This window comes from Euprymna scolopes, chromosome 22 (genome assembly GCF_053919585.1).
Source record: "Euprymna scolopes isolate OS-2025 chromosome 22, ASM5391958v1, whole genome shotgun sequence".
Taxonomy (NCBI): domain Eukaryota; kingdom Metazoa; phylum Mollusca; class Cephalopoda; order Sepiida; family Sepiolidae; genus Euprymna; species Euprymna scolopes.
The window spans coordinates 6,717,585-6,737,168 of record NC_136503.1 but is presented as its reverse complement, the minus strand read 5'-3'; the positions used below and the strand labels follow the sequence as shown (position 1 = coordinate 6,737,168).

The following is a 19,584-nucleotide window of genomic DNA, read 5'->3' as shown; positions in this document are numbered from 1 at the left end:
GCTTTTGCATAAGCTTTATCGCCTAAAGAGGTCTCTAGTTACTGGTAACAGGCTGACTGAAACATGCTTATGACTGTGTAGCAACATATTACTGCTGATGTAGTGTGTGTCTGCATGTGACACTAACGGAAGTAATCTAGTATATGACACCAGGAGTTGATTGTGAATCACTTGAGGTGTCCCTTACCGACAAATGCAGATGGGGCTGCTCAGACATTTGTGTTTTTCAAACCCACTCCTGACCTTGTGTCTAATCACCTGGCAAGGGGGATGAAATATAATATCAGGAGCAGCTAATTTGAAGTCTTATGATGGCAATGTAAAAAGTAAAATTATAACTGATACTGGATTAAAATTGTGTGTGAAAAAAACTCTATCTAGTAACTTGTCTTTCAATTGAGATTTATGAAAAGTGAGAATTGTTTGTTGTGATGTGGAATAGCAATGAACAACTATTTGTGAAAGAAGCTAATTTTGATGTAATTCATTGTCTAAAGGGAAATGTGTTTAGAGTTTTTTTGTTTTGTTTTTTTTTTTTTGTTAATGCTTCATTTATATTTTTATTCAGACTACCATTCTTGTCTTGGTTGTTATTTTCACATTTTGGCTACTGTAACCTCCAATCTTATTTGGGGTATATTTCATACTGTGAAATGTGAAAATAGTCCCCAAGATGAAAATAGCAATTCAAATAATCCCAATAATGGATCTGTCTAAAAAAAATACAAAACATAACTACAATTACTTGTTTGAAAATTTAACATTTCTGTACATAATTGTCTAGTGTTTTATGATATCCAGGCAATGCCAGATAGCCTTGCTTGTTTTCTTTTGTTTCATTTTTATATTTACAATTTGCATTATTTTTGATTTCTTAGATTGAGTGGTATGCTGATGTCATAAGGAATGGGATCATCTGGTTTTACTCAGCCTGACCTCACACCCTTGCCGAACACGGTGAAGTATGCAGAATTTATCTGTGGTTGGGGAGCCGCCTTCATCAACATCACGCTCACCTTCCCTATGAACAAGGTGATGTTTCGACAACAGTTGTTTGGCATTTCCTGTGTAACCGCCTGCAAACAAATCTATGCTGAAGGCCCCCAGCATCTCTACCGTGGCTTGTTACCTCCACTGATGCAGAAGTCGACCTCTATGGCCATAATGTTTGGCATTTATAACCGCTACCATGAACTGCTTGTACTGCATGGGCCTGCATTGCCGACCGATGTGGCTAAGGGAACGGCAGCTATGCTCGCAGGTACCACGGAAGCAATATTATTGCCATTCGAACGCATCCAGACACTTATGCAGGACCATACGTACCATAAACGTTTTCAGAATACATTTGAAGCTTTTCAAAAGACACGGAGGTATGGGTTAACTGAGTATTATCGCGGATTCACGGCTATCTTAATGCGAAATGGACCAAGCAGTGCGCTTTTCTTTCTTGGAAGAGACCACGTCAAAAAACACCTACCTAAGACTGATAATTTCATAGAGATTGCTCTACAAGACTTTGTTAGTGGCGCCTTCCTGGGGGCCATCATAAGTACATTCGTATTTCCTTTAAATGCAATCAAAACTCGAATGCAGTCCGAGTATGGAACTAAGTTTATCGGCGTTGTCGAGAGCTACCGTATTTTGATGAGCGAACGCAACAATTCTCCCCTTAGCCTCATGCGAGGAGTGCACATAAATTACATGCGGTCCTTTTTGTCGTGGGGAATTATTAATGCATCCTATGAAATTTTGCTATCGCACTTCAAGCCAAAATCTTGATCTTTCTTTGCTTGTAGGTATTTTTCGTTTTTTATTTTTTGTTTTTTTTTGTCAACAATTACAAAAGAATGGATTTTATTTAAAAGTAGTTTTGTAGACATGTTTTTTTTTTTTAATTTATTTTGTTGCAGTTTAAGAATTTGTTTATAAAAAAACCAAAAAAACTAAACTTGAATTATCTTTAAACTAAGAAATCCAAAACATTTAAATCCGTTTACAAATTTGATTGCATTCATATACAACTATTCTTCTACTCTGTCCTTCTCACAATTCCCTATGAGAGCATGCGATCCTCTCCTTTTTCTTCTCTGAATTAAGAAGTATGTATTAAGGTTTGATGAATACAGCAAAAATTTAATAAATTAGCTATTGGATCTGTTGTGGTCATTTACTCTCAAATAATGTTAGGTAAGGTATGAATCTGAAATGCCCCCCCCTCACCATTGCAATTGAAATAGTAACTCGTGATCAATAACTAATTTTTGATAGGTATTGTTTCGGCATTAAATAACCCCAAAAATAGGGTTGATATGTTGTAAAAAAAAAAAAAAAAAACAATGAATTTCTTTTTTTTTTTTTTTTTTTTTTAATTTTATTTTTTTTTTTTTTCTTTATAAGAAAAATAACTCATAGTCTACAACAAGACTTTATAAACACTTGCACACATACACATGGGCATATACTAATCAAGATAGCTAGGTTACATACTTGCTTCTAATTTGAAACTGATGTGATCACAACATAAAATGAATATCCTAAATCAACAGCTCACTTTCATATATTTCTTTAATCTGTTAATTAAAACTTGTGAGATCTGTTTAAAACTGGATTTGTCAGTTGATAGTCACTTCCAACACTAAAAAAAAAAAAAAAAATCTTCCATTGATCACTATGAAGTTGATATTATCAATAGTTGAACATTGAATGTTTGCAAAACTCCCGCAAAGTTTTAAAAAAGTTACAAGTTACAATTTCCACTACAAGCACTAAATAGCCTAACCACTGTATGAAGTTTGAATTTCATTTAAGTCATTTTGCTAAACCTGGACAGAGTGCACGGTCTGCTCTTTTCTAACCCTTAAATCCTGATCACTGCCAAATATCCCCACCCAGATCACTCTGTGCATTTTTATCAAGAAATGGATCTGCAATTATTCTAGGTGTACATAAAAACAGAAGCATGCAGACACACACCTCTATATAGTAAGTTATAGGAATATATTTCTGGCAGTTAAGCTACACAGAAGCATCAACGTTTCATCCCCAGATGGAATTGCCAGGTTAAAAATACTCTGTAACACGAATCCCATGCATGTTAACCTGACAGTTCATCACGGGGATGAAATATAGACACCTGCATAGCTTAATTACCATAAATATATTTTCATAACTTACTACCTAGCTCTACTTGCATATTGAGCACTGTTTAAGTAAATACTGAAAGCATAATCTGTCTCCTTATAATATTATATGTGACTCATGAAATGTGCGTGTGTGTGAAGGGATAAACAGGTTTCAATTATTTCTTCATTCTTCTGCAAAGCAGTTCATTTTAACAGCTGCTTTTTTTTATTATTATCCAATTAATGTTTCTTTTGGGTCCAGTAGTTTCTGAGAAAAATTGCAACAGGCAAAGACAAATAATAAAGATATTGAGCTTAAAAATGAAAATTTTGACTATCAAAAGTAAGTATACAGATATATAATCTATGTGTGTGTTGTGTAAAGCATTGTTTTTTATCGTGAGTAGGTTGAACCGACTTCCTCTGAAGGAGGAAGTGTTTAAATTAACTAGGTAATAGTATTATGTAGTATGTAGCCAAAAATGAATGTCTGAATAAATAAAAATTCATACGGTATATATACTTGGTATGATGACTGCATTGATTAGAAAGAGGAGAGACCTAGTTAAATGTCCTAGGTATGACACAAAGTTGCATGCATATACAGGGTGAGTCACGGGAGAAACGAAAGTTTTTAAGGAAAACAAAACTCTGCAAATATTTCAACAAAAATTTTATAATATACATAAAAAAAACATTTACTAAACTCTGCCATTATGGAATATTTAGAAGCAAAAAATTATATCTGATAAATGATGGCCATTTTTACAAGCACAAATTTGAAGTCGCTTTTTAAAGTTAGCCTCCACTTTCACTAAAGTTTCTTCACCTATTTTTTTTTATATTTTCACGTATTGCAGTCTTCAATTCTCCAAGTGTGTGAGGTTTCCCAGCATAGGCATGTGATTTCAAAAATCCCCACAGATAAAAATCGTACATGGAAAGATTGAGTGAGCATGGAGGCCACCAGAGATCTCCAAAGCTTGAAATGACACGATTAGGACATACAGCTTGAACAGCAATCATGGATGCTCTTGCTGTCTGAGCAGTGGCCCCATCTTGTTGAAACCATATTGATGCCCTATTGATTCCTTGTCTGTGAAGCTCAGGAAGGAAACTGTTTTCAAACATTTGAATACGGCAGTTGGAAGTAGCCATTGTTGTCTCGTCTCCTTCAGAAAAGAATGGATTAAAAGTCCCACACTTTCACAAACCACACCAGACAGTCACTTTTGGGCTGTGTAGTGGTTGCTGATGTAATTCACGAGGATTGTCTGAAGCCTAGTATCAAAAGAGTTGCTTGTTAACTGTGCCATTGAAATGAAAATGGGCCTCATCACTCATTATTAGGGTCAAATCCTTTTTTCTTCAAACATGTCGAGCACTGTTTGTCCAACAATTGAATCCGCGGGACTTTTTTACCAGTCATAATTTTGTATGACTTTTATGTAAGATTCGCTGCACAGTGCTCTGACTTATTCCCAGTTCTGCAGAGTGTTGCCTAGCAGAATGCATGGGACTTCAGGTGATTGCCTCTCTCACTCAATCCACATTTCCTGGTGGTCTGGTAGGGCCAAGTGGTTTGGTTTTCAATACTGAACCAGTCATTCTTAGTGCACTAACCCACATAAGAATGATATTGCGGCTTGGTACATTCCTGTGACAGCTGATATTGAATCTTCGCTTGAAGAGACGTTGGGTTTTTATCACTGATTTACCTTTTTTTTTTCTTTTTTTTCACATGTCATAAGCAAACACACGGCGTTCACAACTCCACGGTAGCATGAGGACAATGAACTGAAAAGAAAGGATATTCAAAATCAATAACTAAAACAAAATTTAATGTAAAAGATAAACAAATAACAAACTAAACAACATCTTAAGCAGGTTTAAAGAGTACCTTCCTCGCTTTTTATCCTTTACTCAAGGAGAGCAAGGAGCCTTCTAAAAAACATTCATTTCCCATGACTCACCCTCTGTGTGTGTGTGTGTGTGTGTGCGCACACATTGGAGAACTTGTTAAAGCAAACAGCATGAATAATTGAATTATTATCAAGAACTTGAAGCATCATACACTTTTTTTTCAAAACGAATGGATTTGGCAAAAATAACAGTTGACATGCCAATAGCTCTTCACTATTCTCCCACTCCAAGAAAACCTCACTAATATCAAGCTCTTTTTAACTATATTTAATCTATTACTTTTGGAACAAAAACTAGATCTTACTATTTTTTATTGACTATTTCTATCTATAATTAATCATTGAGATATTGATGTTTATGTTTGTCGAGTGGGGTATTCCTTTTTCCTTAGAGGCCAAAAAGGTGAAACCATCTGCAGAATTAATTATCAACTTCAACTTATGCTTTTGTAATCATTGTTGGATATTTCTATCTTCCATAAAATTCTTACAAACTAAATAGCAGTTTATCTTTGATCCATTTATAATGAATCGTTTCCAATAGGTTTTCTTTCAGCGTTAATTAACTTTAAAAGGATTGTTATTCCATAAAACAAACCCATATATGCATACAAATATATACATCACTCTGTAAAAGATTGAGTACTTTAGATAGCAGATAATACAAGTGTATAAGTATATTAGATTTCCTTTACCTTGTGTTGAGAGGGGGGGGTGATAACATATGGGGCAAGTGTCTTAAACTGCTTTATCATGTTGGGTTTAAAATCTCATGCTGTTTTTATTCACACTGAAGAGTTCCGATACAGCAAAACAGGCCTATATTTAAAATATATAAGGATAAAATACACAATTTATCTATATATCTAGAAAAGTAAAAATGTCTATGCGTATCTGTCTGTGTGTGTGTGTGTGTACATTTCCCTACGCAATAACTCTGTCAATGTTTGGTCTACAGACTTGAAATTTGACATACATGGTATTGAGATTTAGAAAAATCTTTTTAATTGGGCTTTGGCCAGAAATTTGGCTGTTAAGGAGTCAAAGTTCAACAATTTGACCTTTGAAAACTCTACCAAACTCCTGCCGATTTTGGGTCTAAACACTTGAAATTTTAGATATAGGTTACTTGGACATGGATCTAACTTTTTGATTTGAGCCCAAAACAAATGTTAAAGGGTCAAAATTAGGGTCAAAGTTCAAAAACGATTTGATCTCTGCGGTTTCTAACAAATAACTCAGCCAGTTTTTTATCTAAAAATTTGAAATTTTACATAAAAGGTATTCAGACATAGGGCAAGCTTTTTTAATTTTTTTTTTTTTTTTTTTTTTTTTTTTTTTTTTTTTTTTTTTTTTTTTTTTTTTTTTTTTTTTTTTTTTTTTTTTTTGAAAATTTGGCTTCCAAGGGGTCAAAGTTCAAAAGATTTGACCTGTGCAGTCTCTTGCAAACTATTAAGCCAATTGAAATTTTACATAAAGAGTATTCAGACTTTCAGCAAGCTTTTTAATCAGATTTTGGGCGAAAATTTGGCTGGTAAGAGGTCAAAGTTGAAAGAGTTGACCTTTGCAGATTCTACTAAACTCCTCCGCCAGTTTTGGGTCTAAACACTTGAAATTTTAGATGTAGGTTACTTGGATATGGGTCAGACATTTTAATTTGATTTGAGCTGTAAACAAATGTTAAGGGTCAAAATTAAAAATAATTTGACCTCTGCAATCTCTAGCCACTTTTCTCTATGGTAGTTAAGAAAGCCTATTATATAGAAAGACATTATCATACATATGCACATTTTTTAATATATACATATGCATATAAATTTTGAACAGTACATAGGGCCTGAGAAAAGCTGGGCTGAATGCTAGTATTCTATAAAAGTGAAAATGTGTGTGTGAGGACGCTTCTCAACCTACATACTCAACAAATTTTTAATTTACAGACTTGAAATTTGGTATATAGGTTATTTAGACATGGGGGAAATTTTTTAATAGATTTTCATCCGGAAAAAAGGGGCTTCTAAGGAGTCAAAATTGAAAAAATTGGTACGTGGGGGGGGGAGTCAGATTTTTCTGTTTGCTAACTGTTTCATGAATGGTTCACATTAAAGATTCCTTATGTTAAGTATGAGTCTGTTTGAAAACACTTTTTTAAAGAACATGTCGCACTGGCTGAATGGTTATTGTACTTGACTCCCTGTCTTTGTGGTTTTGGTTTCAATTTTAGCTTGAGTATTTCTTTTTTTATTTACAAGAAGTTGATTGTTAAAAAAAACATAATACTCGCTTGTACATGTCTCAGTTTCTGTAATGATTACAATATAATATTCATGCGTATTTTATGACAGGGCAATGCTGGGCGGCTTGCTAATATATCATAAAACTAAATACGGAGATAGAATGTATGAAAGACAGAAAAAAAGGTGGGAGAAAAAACAAGATTTCCCCAGTTTCATTCAGATCAACAAACGTTTTTAGAAAACATGTTTTTTGAAGATGTTCATTGATCCAAACGGAACCAGTAAAATTTCCGATTTTTATTCCTTCCTGTGTTTAATTGTTTTTCCTTTGTTATAAAAACATTTTTATTTCAAATAATTGTTTCTGCCCATCTTCAAAACGTTTTCTCTTGATAATAAATGCAGGATGTTTTGATAAGGCTTCCTTAGTGATTTTTTTTTATTATTTCCATCAAATTAAACTAAAAAAAAAAGTCCAAATTGCCAACATCAAAATTGTTTTCATTTTATTTAATTTTACATTTTTTTTTTTTTTTTTTTCAAAACAATCCAATAGTGAAAAGACCTTTTAGTTACAGCATTGTTTAATCAAAATATCAAATTCAATAATAGAAGTACCTCAAAAAGTTTCACTTCCCATCATGTCATGCACTAATTATATACGCATAAAAAAAAAAATTCTTTACATGTCTTGCTGACTTGCCTGCTAATGGGTTTATTATATCCACAGTGGGTGGCATGCTGTGCTTCGGCAGCTCACTATGGGTCTGAGTGGAATACCATCTTTGGGGAGACCGTACATATGTGGTAGCTTACTGTAATGCTGGACCAGCTGTCTATATCTCATCGGAGCGATGTGTTCCTTGTTTTTGGTAAGGATTTGTAACCGCTTTCTTTCTGTTTTCAAAGTTGGGTCCTTCTTTATTTTACTGTAGCTACCATCTGCGATTAGGTCTGCCATTTTTTTCAGAGTACTCCGACATGTCCATCACCACAGTAGCATTGCCTTTGTCTGCTGACAGAATTATTATACTGCTGTCACTCTGTAGGGTTCTTATAGCCAGCCTATCTTCCCGAGAGATGTTTGATTTAGGAGGCTTGGCTTTCTCGAGTACTTGTCTCACTTTCCATCTTATTTCATCACATGTATATATACATCACATGTATATAATCAAATAACATAAAAAAACACCCTAAGACAGGGCAAATACCATAACCAGGGGCCTGAAAAACATTGTATTCCACATTGTAACCTGAAAAAAAAACAAAAAAACATATCCTAGTGCCACCTTATCCCAGGGTTCTACTGTAGTAGAATTTATAATAATTTTGATGTTGGCGATTTTTTGTGTATATTTTGATGGTAAAAAAAATTACTGTGATGAACCCTTTTGAAAGCATCTTAAATTTCTTGTTTTGAGAATAGGCAGAAATAATTGTTTGAAAAAGTACTTTAGAACATTAATCAAATTACTATATTTATATTTTGAGTTCTAGTAATATATACATCATTAAGCTGTTACCACGATTTTGTGTGAATTTGAAGGTATGTGTATGTTTAGGCAGCATGTATTCATTAAGAAAAATGCTATTAAATAACATTTGCCTTTTTTATATAAAAAATTTGAAAAGAAATGTTTTGAAAATTGATACCCTTTACAAGAGTTGTGTCATCACCAAATGCATTTCTTCTGTGACAAGATGAAATTTAAATTACCTGGAAGCATCCCTGGCAGAATGACTGGTGTTATTGCAAGTTTTCCCTCTTCTATATTAGTTGCACTACCAATGTTTGAGAGACTAGTCTACTCTACTATTCAACCATAGTTATGAGAAAAGGTAAATGGAATTATACCTATTCTAAAGAGTAATTAAGCATGATTTCACGGCACGTTGTTGTATTACTAAATGATCGAAGGACTGACCAGGTTCAAATTCGAAACAAATATTAAAAAATTGGCTAAAAACATTAATTCCTTCACCCTAAACTCTGCTGTTTTTAACAAGGAGGGGTCGCTTTTTTGTCAACATTTTTGCAAAGTCATCATACGCGCTTGCAATGGCTAGCCTTAATTTGAACGACAGCAAAGTCGTATGTCATAGTGGCCGCGGAGGTTAAGCGATTTGCTTTTGACCTTTTCCTCCTTCCCGTTACAGGTTTGAGCCTGCCTGCCCCTTTATTTTATTTTTTCTTATTTTGAGGTTTACGTAATGGGACGTTTTTCCTTTTAAAACCAAAACTGAATTATTTTACCGTTTGCTTAAACTTTTTTCTTTTTTTCTTACACATCTCTCTACCCAGACAGCGTCTTTTTTTTTTTTTTTTTTTTTTTTTTTTTTTTTTTTCTGGTTGTATTGACTCCTTACCCCTCTTCACATCTGGGCAACGCCGGGTACCCCTGTTAGTGTGTGTGTGTGTATGTATATATATATAAATATATACACACAATATGTGTCTTATCTTAAAACTTGGCTAGAGCTTCACTTAACACAAATTCAAACTTCTCAGGTTAATTTGTGTTTATGAATGTAAAGGCATTCACAATTTTATTACACTTGTGTGAAATGGATGATCTGTGAAACTGCAGTAAAATAGTTTCAGATTAGCCACATTTATTGTTATAAAGCTTTACCTGAAAGGATATTGGGCTCTTTCTGTGTTCAGTCTATAGTCTTTATTCAACTCCGTTCCAATTTTGTGCAAGTGTTTATCATGGAAAAAAATTGTCAGACAATAAATTTATTAAACGTAACATTTTTCTTTTTAAATTGATATCGTTTAAAATTATGGAAAATACTTTTTAAATATGTTCAAGTTCAACTAATATATACCTAAGTAATTCAATTAAACTGTACAAAAATCAGCAATTGTTCTGAAAAAAATATATATGTATACCTATTAAAGTTATCTTCCATTTTACAGCTATCTATAAGAACAAGTATCTTTCTTTTTTTTTTTTTTTAAGAAAACGCCCAATGTGTTTGTGTTTTTTTTTTATTATTACTTTACCTCATATTGCAAAAGTTATTTAAACTTTTCTTATAAGGCAAACATGATAAACATAACTATATTTGAAATTATTTCTGCCCAGCAATATATCTCCATATGAGCAACACCAGTTAAATACTACAAGAGTGTATGTATTTATATATATATTATTAGATGCTTATTCTTTGAAGTTTAATAACACATTTTTTTTCTTTTTTCTTTTCTTGCTAATAAAAATTCAATCTATTTATTGACAAACTAATTCCATTCAACCTTCGCACACAGCTGCTGAAAAGCCATCAGGTGCAACTGGATTTATGATTTATATTTATAAACATTTTTATTTTTAATCACTCCCCCCTCCGCCCCCTCTCTCCTATTCTTCATTACCAGTCCAACCTCCTCCTTTCAAATTGTCCATTTTTAAATTGAAAAAGTGATTTTGTTACCAGATGATTTAAATGTATCAAAAGTGTATTTAAAAAATCGGAACAGAAAAGCAATTTTTTTTTTTTAATTTTTTTTAACGTTTTCTGTCGACCCCGTTCTCAACTGCTAAGGGTCGAGAGAAACACATCCTAAAATCTCAGTAAATTTGTCAAATTCAGAAGTTTGACAGTAAATGAATCAAAGATAGTTGGCAGTTGTGTACATTGCTTAAAAAATTTATTCAGATTTTTTTATATGTACTTTTTCTTCACAATACTATCGGCTAAGCACCAAAATTTCAGTTTATAACTTAAGATTTTTTTTTTTTTTAAATTGTTAAATTTTTATCTGATATGATTTTCAGCCTTGAGTATATTTTTATCAACTTAAAGTTAATTTCATTTCTTTTTTTTAATCTGTTGATTAAAGTCCATAAATTCTCAGATAAAAAGAAAAAAAATTAATGTTAAATTTTTAGAGTATGTGTACAATTTGCTATATAAGTTTAATGTAAATTCCCACCACCATCATGTCTAAATGAAGAAAAATTTGAACATTTTTATTGAGAATTAAACAAATAATGAAAAATATATCAATTACAATTAACTGGTGCTTATTATTAAAAAAATAAATGAATAAATTTTAATTAAAATATTGAGGGGGGGGGTCTACACAGCCAAAATGTCGATTGACTCATTACAAACAAGAGAAAATGTTGTTCCCTGTGCTTTTAAATATTTTCAGAATTGGATTTTATTTTTTATATTTAAATCTTCTAAAACAATTACTTTTTCAGTTTGAAAAAGTTTGATTTTTTTTTTTTTTTTTTTTTTTTTTCTATTATTCATGATCTAATTTTTTGGTATTATGACAACACATGTAATATGATGATGCCATATTACTGAAGATAAATTGTTCTTACATATTTTTTTTTACACACACACACACACACGTGTGTGTATGTATGTATATATATATATATATATATATATATATATATATATATATATATACATATATACACACACAAGGCCAGTCATAAGTTTTGCCAAAAATATTTACTTAATTTCATATAAAATCAAGCAAATCCCTAAGCAAACTTTTATCGATTATAAACCAAAAAAAAATTGAAGCTTTATTTAGATCATTATATATTGAGAAATAATGCAAGTATAAAATCAGCTCAATAGTAGGACATTTAGATCAACTAGAGTGATTATTAAAGTTTCGAAATATAGAAATTTATTACATGGTAATTTATATCCATTCCAAGAATTCAACATCAACAACAATTAAGTAGTACAATCGTTTCTGAGATGAAATAGGCCGTTATTGTAATCAAGTCTCTTCATCAGTACAGGTTCTAAATACTAGAAGTTAAGTCAAACTAAAATCTAAAAATTTCAATACTATCACCATAAAATACACAGAAATTTGATTTTGAAAAAAAAAAACGGCAGTAGCACAATTTATATCCCTTTTATCTTTACTGTGTCCATGGAAACATTGACTGATTTTGAGGTCTTTAAACTGTTGATTAGCAGATGGTGTATATTTACTATAATACTAAAGTTTGTAAAAGAGTCACCACTGGGATGAAACAAACCTTCAAAGGCAACATAACACAACTGTACCTATTCTGAATATTCATGCAAAATGTTAAAACAATGCACGGAGTCATTTTAACACAGACGTGCATGTAAACAAAACTTTCAGGATCAACTACAATCGCGCAAATTGTTTCAATGTTTTGTTTGAACAAAACTTAAAAATCAAGGGGTTTTTTTTTGTTTTTTTTTTTTTTTTTCATCCGGCTGAAGAAATCCAATAAAAAAAAAAGTTTGCAAGTTTTTCCTTTTCTGGCAGTGTTTGATTTGATTCTCTATTGGAATCACTGTAGGTAGAATTTTCTTTTAAGAAAATATTGAATTTTTATTTAAAAAAAAAAAAAAAAAAAATGTGATCAGAAGGATTGAATGAGAAAACCTGTCCTCACCTCCAACCCATAATGTGATATTAACTTTTTAGGACAGTGATAGAGGGGGGGGTACCAATGTTCTCAGCATTGATTGAACATAAATTAAAGTGACATTAGTTAAAATAAAGTGTGGTAAATTTTAGTGATGAAAGATTCCTATATTTTCTCTAATTCCAATACAATTACTAATTCCGTTCTAAATTCCTGATTTTGATACAATTAACAGTCCAGATTCTTTTTAAATCCCTAAATATTATAGGCTTCCCCCCCCCCAGATTACTGTAAAAGCCCATGTAATGTGTGCATATATTTTCGTAAATGTAAAAGTATGCTTGTGCGGGTTGATCTATAGGTTAAAGTTGCACTGGTAGTTTAAAATCAATAAATATTTATCATTAGTACCACACATGTAAAATTAAGTTTAAAAAAAATAAATCAAAAGTTAAAAAAAAAAAGACTCTGGTGCCATCAGCTAGAATCAAAACAAACATTTAGTTTTCCAGCATTATTTGCTACCATTTTAGCTATTGACAGATGGATAAGAAAACATTAAAAATTAAACAACTTTAACCTATAAATGTATATTTGTGCATACATAGAAGTAACAGGTTTAATCGACTTACTCCTGCCAAGTTCCATTTTTTTTCTATTTTGACTCGTTAGCAGCTATTTTTACCAAATCAAATCCTCCACTAATCATCTCTTATCAAGTTGTAAATTAAGACTAAAAATTGAGTTTGGTAGATCATCCCATACACACACACGCGCGTGCACACATGTGTGTGTGTGTGTGTGTGTGTGTGTGTGTGTGTGTGTGTGTGTGTGTGTGTGTGTGTGTGCTAATACTTTTATCCTAAATGCTACGCAATTATGCCCAATATAAAAAGTATAATAGTTAAATGAAACTAATTATCCTATAAGAAACAATTAAAAATAATTAAAGTTCGTTTTTCAAAGAATATGCAAATAAGTTAAACCACTCTCATATCCATGACTGAGTTCATTTTAATAATTTGTAAATAGAAAAAGTAAGCTTTTTATATCAATGACAGTGCCACAAAACTCAACTTTGTGTGTGTGATATATATATATATATATATATATATATATATATATATGAGGGGGGGTTCTATCATTCAAACCGTTGGCAGAGTTTCTGCTTCTTGGCCACGCTGTCTTCAGACTGTTGTCATATATTTATGTATATGCCATCTCTGCTCATAAATGCAACCAGTTTTGTGTGTTGCGCGGTGGATTATGTTTCAATATTAACTTCACGAACAAAGACGCAGATTCCACGAGGAAATCCAATGAACTCTGTCACCAAATTCAAATCATTGTCAACTTTGATCAGCAGCTGAATTCTTTTTTTAGTAACTAATAGAAATTGGTAGTCTGTGTGAAATTTCATAAACAATTACATCAGATGAAATAGCAGATTCCATTTCTATACAATTATGAAATCACCTCCTTTTTATCTCAATGTTTTGTTTTTTTATAAATTTATTTTTTTTCTCCTAATTTCAGTTTTATTTGAATTTTGAAAACTATATCCAAGAACTAAAGTGCTTCTATCCAATTAAAATGCTATTTCAAACTTGACTGTGATGTTATACTGCGAGACTAGCTGATCACATATGGAAAGAAAAAGGAACACACTTCCCTTTGTGGAATGACATCAAAATAATTGACAGGGGTGCAAGATGAAGGGTCAGGCGATTCAAAGGCAGCAGACCAAGCCTAGGTTTTAATAACATTTGGGAGCCTCTAATTATAGAAAAATCTAATATTGTACAACCTTAAAATTCTGGCAATGAAAGGGAGATAATCCCTATCGATTTTTATTAGTTGCCTCCACTTTGTCAATTTTTCACAAATTTGAAACTAAAATAGATACTCACAAAATACGAAAACATCTACGGAGCCAGTAACTTTTTTTTTTCTTTCTTTTTCAAACAACCACCAACATGCCTGAAGAGAGCTGAAGTACAATCCGACTGAAACATTATGCAAATAACACTCAAGATGAGAACAATAGTCTGATGAATATAAGTAATATAACAATCAGTCTTCATCTAAAAAAGTCAAAACTTTAACTGTGATGAATAACGGGATTTAGTTAAAATAAAATGTAACAATTCAATCTACTGTGTATTTTAATGATTAAGTTATTTCAAACTGAAGTGTAACCAATAAATCCTCTTGTAGAAATACAAGGATTAAAAAATTAAAAATGCAGTCTTTTGTTGCGGTTTCAAAAATCATGTATTTATCGACTTCCAAAATATTCATAAATTTTTATCGATTTCTAAAATATTTATAAATTTACACAAGAAAATTCACCTTTTTCAACAAATAATTTGTCTTAAATGTTTCTCTTTTGAAAAAAAAAATTTCCAAGAATTTTTTTTCTTTTTAACCAAATTTTCAAAGTCAAATTGTAACGCAACTGCATTGATTATCAACATTTATGCAAATATAGTGTCGCGGCCAAGCCATTCCTTTCAACTGCTAACATAATTGACCTACTTAATTGACTTAATGTACACTTGGTCTAAAAGTTGTTTAAAATTAATTTTTATTTTATTAACTTTAATTTTTTTATGAAATTATATATACTAAAATACCTTAACCATCTTCAAACGGTCATAACCCTTCTGGCATATCAACTACTGTGACGATGCTTTTTGTGGCATGTCACCAACGTAACTTATAGTCATAGCAACCCTATAATTACATGTTGTTTCCCCTTTGCTTTGTTTTTTCTATCCACTGACTATAATTCTCGCACACACACACACACACACATAAAAACGTAAGTGGGAAAGAACCCTAGCAAAGTGCTTGGTTATTAAGAAAAAGTTTAAAGTAAGAGTGTAATATTTACATACGTGTTACAGAATATATATCTCAAAATGAAAATACAATTGGAAAATTTATTAAATCAAATGTTCAAGCAAAGAATAGAAAATATACATATATAATTATTTCATGTATATACACATATTGTAATGTAATATAATATATTCTATGTGTTCCGTATTTACTTTAACAGTGCTCAGTATATGAGTAGCACTTAGTATTTGTATGAAAATATATCTATGGCAACTAATATATATATATATATACATGAGAGAGTAATAGACGAGAGGTCTAAAAGAGCAAAGTTTCAATTAATGTATGATCTCCTTTTGAAGCTGATTTATAATTTTACAATTATTGATCTTTTATCTAATATATATATATATATATATATGAAAATATTCCGGGGGAGGTACAGAATTTTATAACGGCTAAATACAGACCGAAAAACATAATGAATTTAAAAAATGAAAATAAAAGTTAGCTAACCAGGTTTCGTTCCTCACTTATCAAAGCTAAATCGAGGAAAATATGATTAAAAGAAACAAAAAAGTCATGAAACTCGGAAGGAAAAAAAAAAACAGAAATAAATAGGGGAAAATTACATAGACTAAATTAAGTCCAAGAAGATTTTCTTTTTGCTTGCAAAGAGAAGGTCTCAATGACTTAATAAAAATACTATTATTTATTTAAATGTAGTTGCAGTGCGCACTATGTTGGGTGAACATCACAAAGATTAGATTTTCGTTTGAAACAGCATGTGCTTTCAAAGATTCGTTATGCAAATTTTTCACCCTCGGATGTTCTGAGTAATACGTATGGTTCTGCGATTTGCGACCATCTTATGAATAACCATGCGTGTGCCACGAATTTCAGTGCTGACATGTTTACGATCCTTAGTAAGTCGCACTCTCCCTATCATTTGAAAATTTTAGAGACTCTTTTTATTAAGTCTTTAAGATCTTCCCTTTGCAAGCAAAAAGAAAATCTTCTTGGACTTAATTTAGTCTCTGTAATTTTCCCCCGTTTATTTGGTTTTTTTTTTTTTTTTTTTCCCCTACCAGCGCCATTTTCATGACTTTTTTGTTTGTTTAAAATCGTATTTTCCTCGATTTAACTTCGATAAGTGAGGAACGAAACCTGGTTAGCTAACCTTTATTTTCATTTTTTAAATTCATGTTTTTTGGTCTGTATTCAGCCTATATATAATATATAATGTGTGTGTGTGTGTGTATAACACTTAATATTGTACAATTTAAATCTTGCAACGAATGTGACTAAATCGCAACCAAAAAATGTAATTCATTATTATACTCCGTATTTACTTGTTGCATACGTTTCACACATGATTTTTTTTCATCTAATCCAATAATGTTTACTTCTATCCTTTTCACCATCAATTGAATGCTGTTCATATATGGAATGACTCTGCGTTAAGGTGTTTGCAAATCATTAAGATGAAGGGATACCATATATGGGCATCAAGCAAAATAAATCGCAGAAAAAAATATTTTTCATTATATATGCATTATTCCAAAGATTCATTTTTGGCATTTATGATCGATAGTTGCCAAATCGGCAATTAAAGAAAATAGTTGTTAATTTAAAGTTTGATGCCTCTAAAAAGTGTGTGTGTGTGTGTGTGTGTGTGTGTGTGTGTATCATGTTCCAAACAGTATACACAAAGGTATTGAGGTTTACAGCTGTTTCAAGGTAGTGTTTATTTTAAATCATACAATGAAACCTGACATTTTTTAAACATCAGATCTCAGAATAAATATGTACTAGTAACAAATGTGACTACTACAACATTTCTGTCTTGATACATACTTTCTTCCTTCTTTGTATTGATGAAAATTGTCCTGCCAGTTCAGTAGTAGCTAACAGTATATTTAAATGAGGAAAGGAACGGTTGGAATATGTGAGGGAGGGAGGAAGTGGTTGTAATATCAGTTGAGAGTGATGGGGAGACACACACACACACACACACATATATATAAAGGAGTCGCGAATTATCAAGGCCTGGAGACTACTCGAGGATAAAGGTCAATGAATGTACGGTAATCATTGGGACAATATCGCAGTAATTGTTAGTTGAAATTTAGTAAATAGGATTACTTAAAGGGATGGCTCATCAAGAATTTTACGTTTAACTTGAAGACAATCATATTGTAGTCAGTTGGAAAGCAGGAAAACGGAACAGTGTTCCACAGGCATGTAGTTCTAAGAAGCTTTGTTCATGGAATCTACGTTTAGGTTTAGGCACAGATAAAGAGTAAGCGAAATTATTGATAGTGGTTTCAGCTAGATTAGTGTCTTTTTTTTTGTTTTTTTGTGAAAGTCAGGACAGAGGGGACCATAGATTGGAGCTCAGACGAGCACTTGCTATGAAACAATGATAAAGCAGACTCACATTGTCTCTTCTGTGGGAAAGAGGTTGCAGGGAAGAGAAAAGGAGCATCCACCACTAGGCTACGAAATCTATTTTTGAACAAGGCAGGATAAAAGCTCCTAGCAGCTCCTGCCCAGATGTGGCAACAGTGCTCCATCCTTGGATGTACTTGACTCTTATAGAGGTAGAGAATTGCATCGGCAGTGAGATATCGTCTGGAGCGGTAAAATGATGCATCCATTTTTCCAGCAGTCTTGGCAATGGATTTGATGTATGTGTTTCATCTCTGATCAGGAGTAAAGGTCAGACCCAGAAGCTTGTATTCGATCATAAGAGAAAGAGACAATGAGGTAGAGAAATAACGAAACATTTCTTTTTTTATTTTATTTTTATTTACCAGATGAATTTATATAAATTTAATGATAATTTAATGATAATATATAAAATTGATGTATTCAGTGTTCTTGTGTCAAATAAAAATATAATTTTTGGAAATGTTATTCTCCACCTGCCTATTTTAAAAAAATAAAGTGTGTGTATATATATATATATATATATATATATATATATATATATATATATAAATTACTAGCAGGACCTGTGTACCAACGTTGCACGATGGAAGATGCCCTCAACCCCACCTGTTAAAAAAAACTACGGTTGTTAGTAGGAGCCACTGCCTGCCCATTATAATAGTGAGTACTGGCGCCCGTGAACAAAATTAATGTACGATGTTAAGTACCGATGCATTTCATATATATTTATGTATTGACTAGTTTTGCTTCCAAATAATCACAAATTTTTCTAATTTGTTCCGATAAAAAAATTATTGAATTTTATTAAAAGAAATATGTAGCGTAAATAAAATTGTTGGCAAAAAATAAGTTCGTTTTATTTCGTTCAATAAATTTCTCTATTTTTCTTTTGGCATTAAAAAAAAACAAAAACGCAAATATTTGGGAGCTAACCTCTTCAATTTAATTTTATTTTTTTATTTCGGACTATTAGTCTCATCTTTATTAGTTATTGTTGTTTGTTTGTTTTTTGTTTTTTTTTTGTTCACAACGTTTCGGCCAACTTCCTCTGGCCTTCGTCAGGTGGTAACCGCGACGGATAGGAACTTCGAATCTCCTAACTGCATTCTCAGCCATCACTGCCATCCGTAGTTGTTGTCGTCTCACCACATTTTTGACCAATTACCTCTGGCACGCTTTGGGTGGGATTGAAACCGCTATCTTCAGACAATGTTCATCTGGAACCGTAGAGATTCAACGTCTCTATCAACTGCGCCACGGGCCCCGAAGGGCGATCAAGGTTGGATTCTTTGATCTTATAAATCCACATTTATTATATTATCTGATCTTCCATAGTCCATAACTAATAAAGATGATACTAATAGTCCGAAATAAAAAAATAAAATTAACATATAATGCTCATCTCATAATAAATTCCAATTAAGGAATAATATATATATATATACTCTTCAATTTAGTTATGACGTTTTTTGTTTTTAGAAAAAAATCTTCATATAAAAGTCAAAAGTATTTGGGAGCCAAACTCTTCAATATATGAATACATATGAAATGCATCTTTCTGAAACATCACAGCAGGGCCAAGTGTAGTATCTGTTATGATGCTACACTTCACCTTTTC

General features: G+C 32.0%; 1 protein-coding gene across 2 annotated transcripts in view; it reads left to right on the top strand.

Moving 5' to 3' along the window:
• The window catches only part of LOC145243872 (mitochondrial nicotinamide adenine dinucleotide transporter SLC25A51-like), a 104,993-nt gene that overhangs the window by 68,973 nt on the left and 16,436 nt on the right, over positions 1 to 19,584 (top strand). For both annotated transcript variants that reach the window (XM_080106944.1, XM_080106943.1), the window contains one exon: positions 879 to 1,795. In XM_080106944.1, coding sequence (XP_079963070.1) covers positions 907 to 1,782 — 876 coding nt within the window. In that variant the 5' untranslated portion in view covers positions 879 to 906 and the 3' untranslated portion in view covers positions 1,783 to 1,795. The remainder of the gene's footprint in view (positions 1 to 878; positions 1,796 to 19,584) is intronic.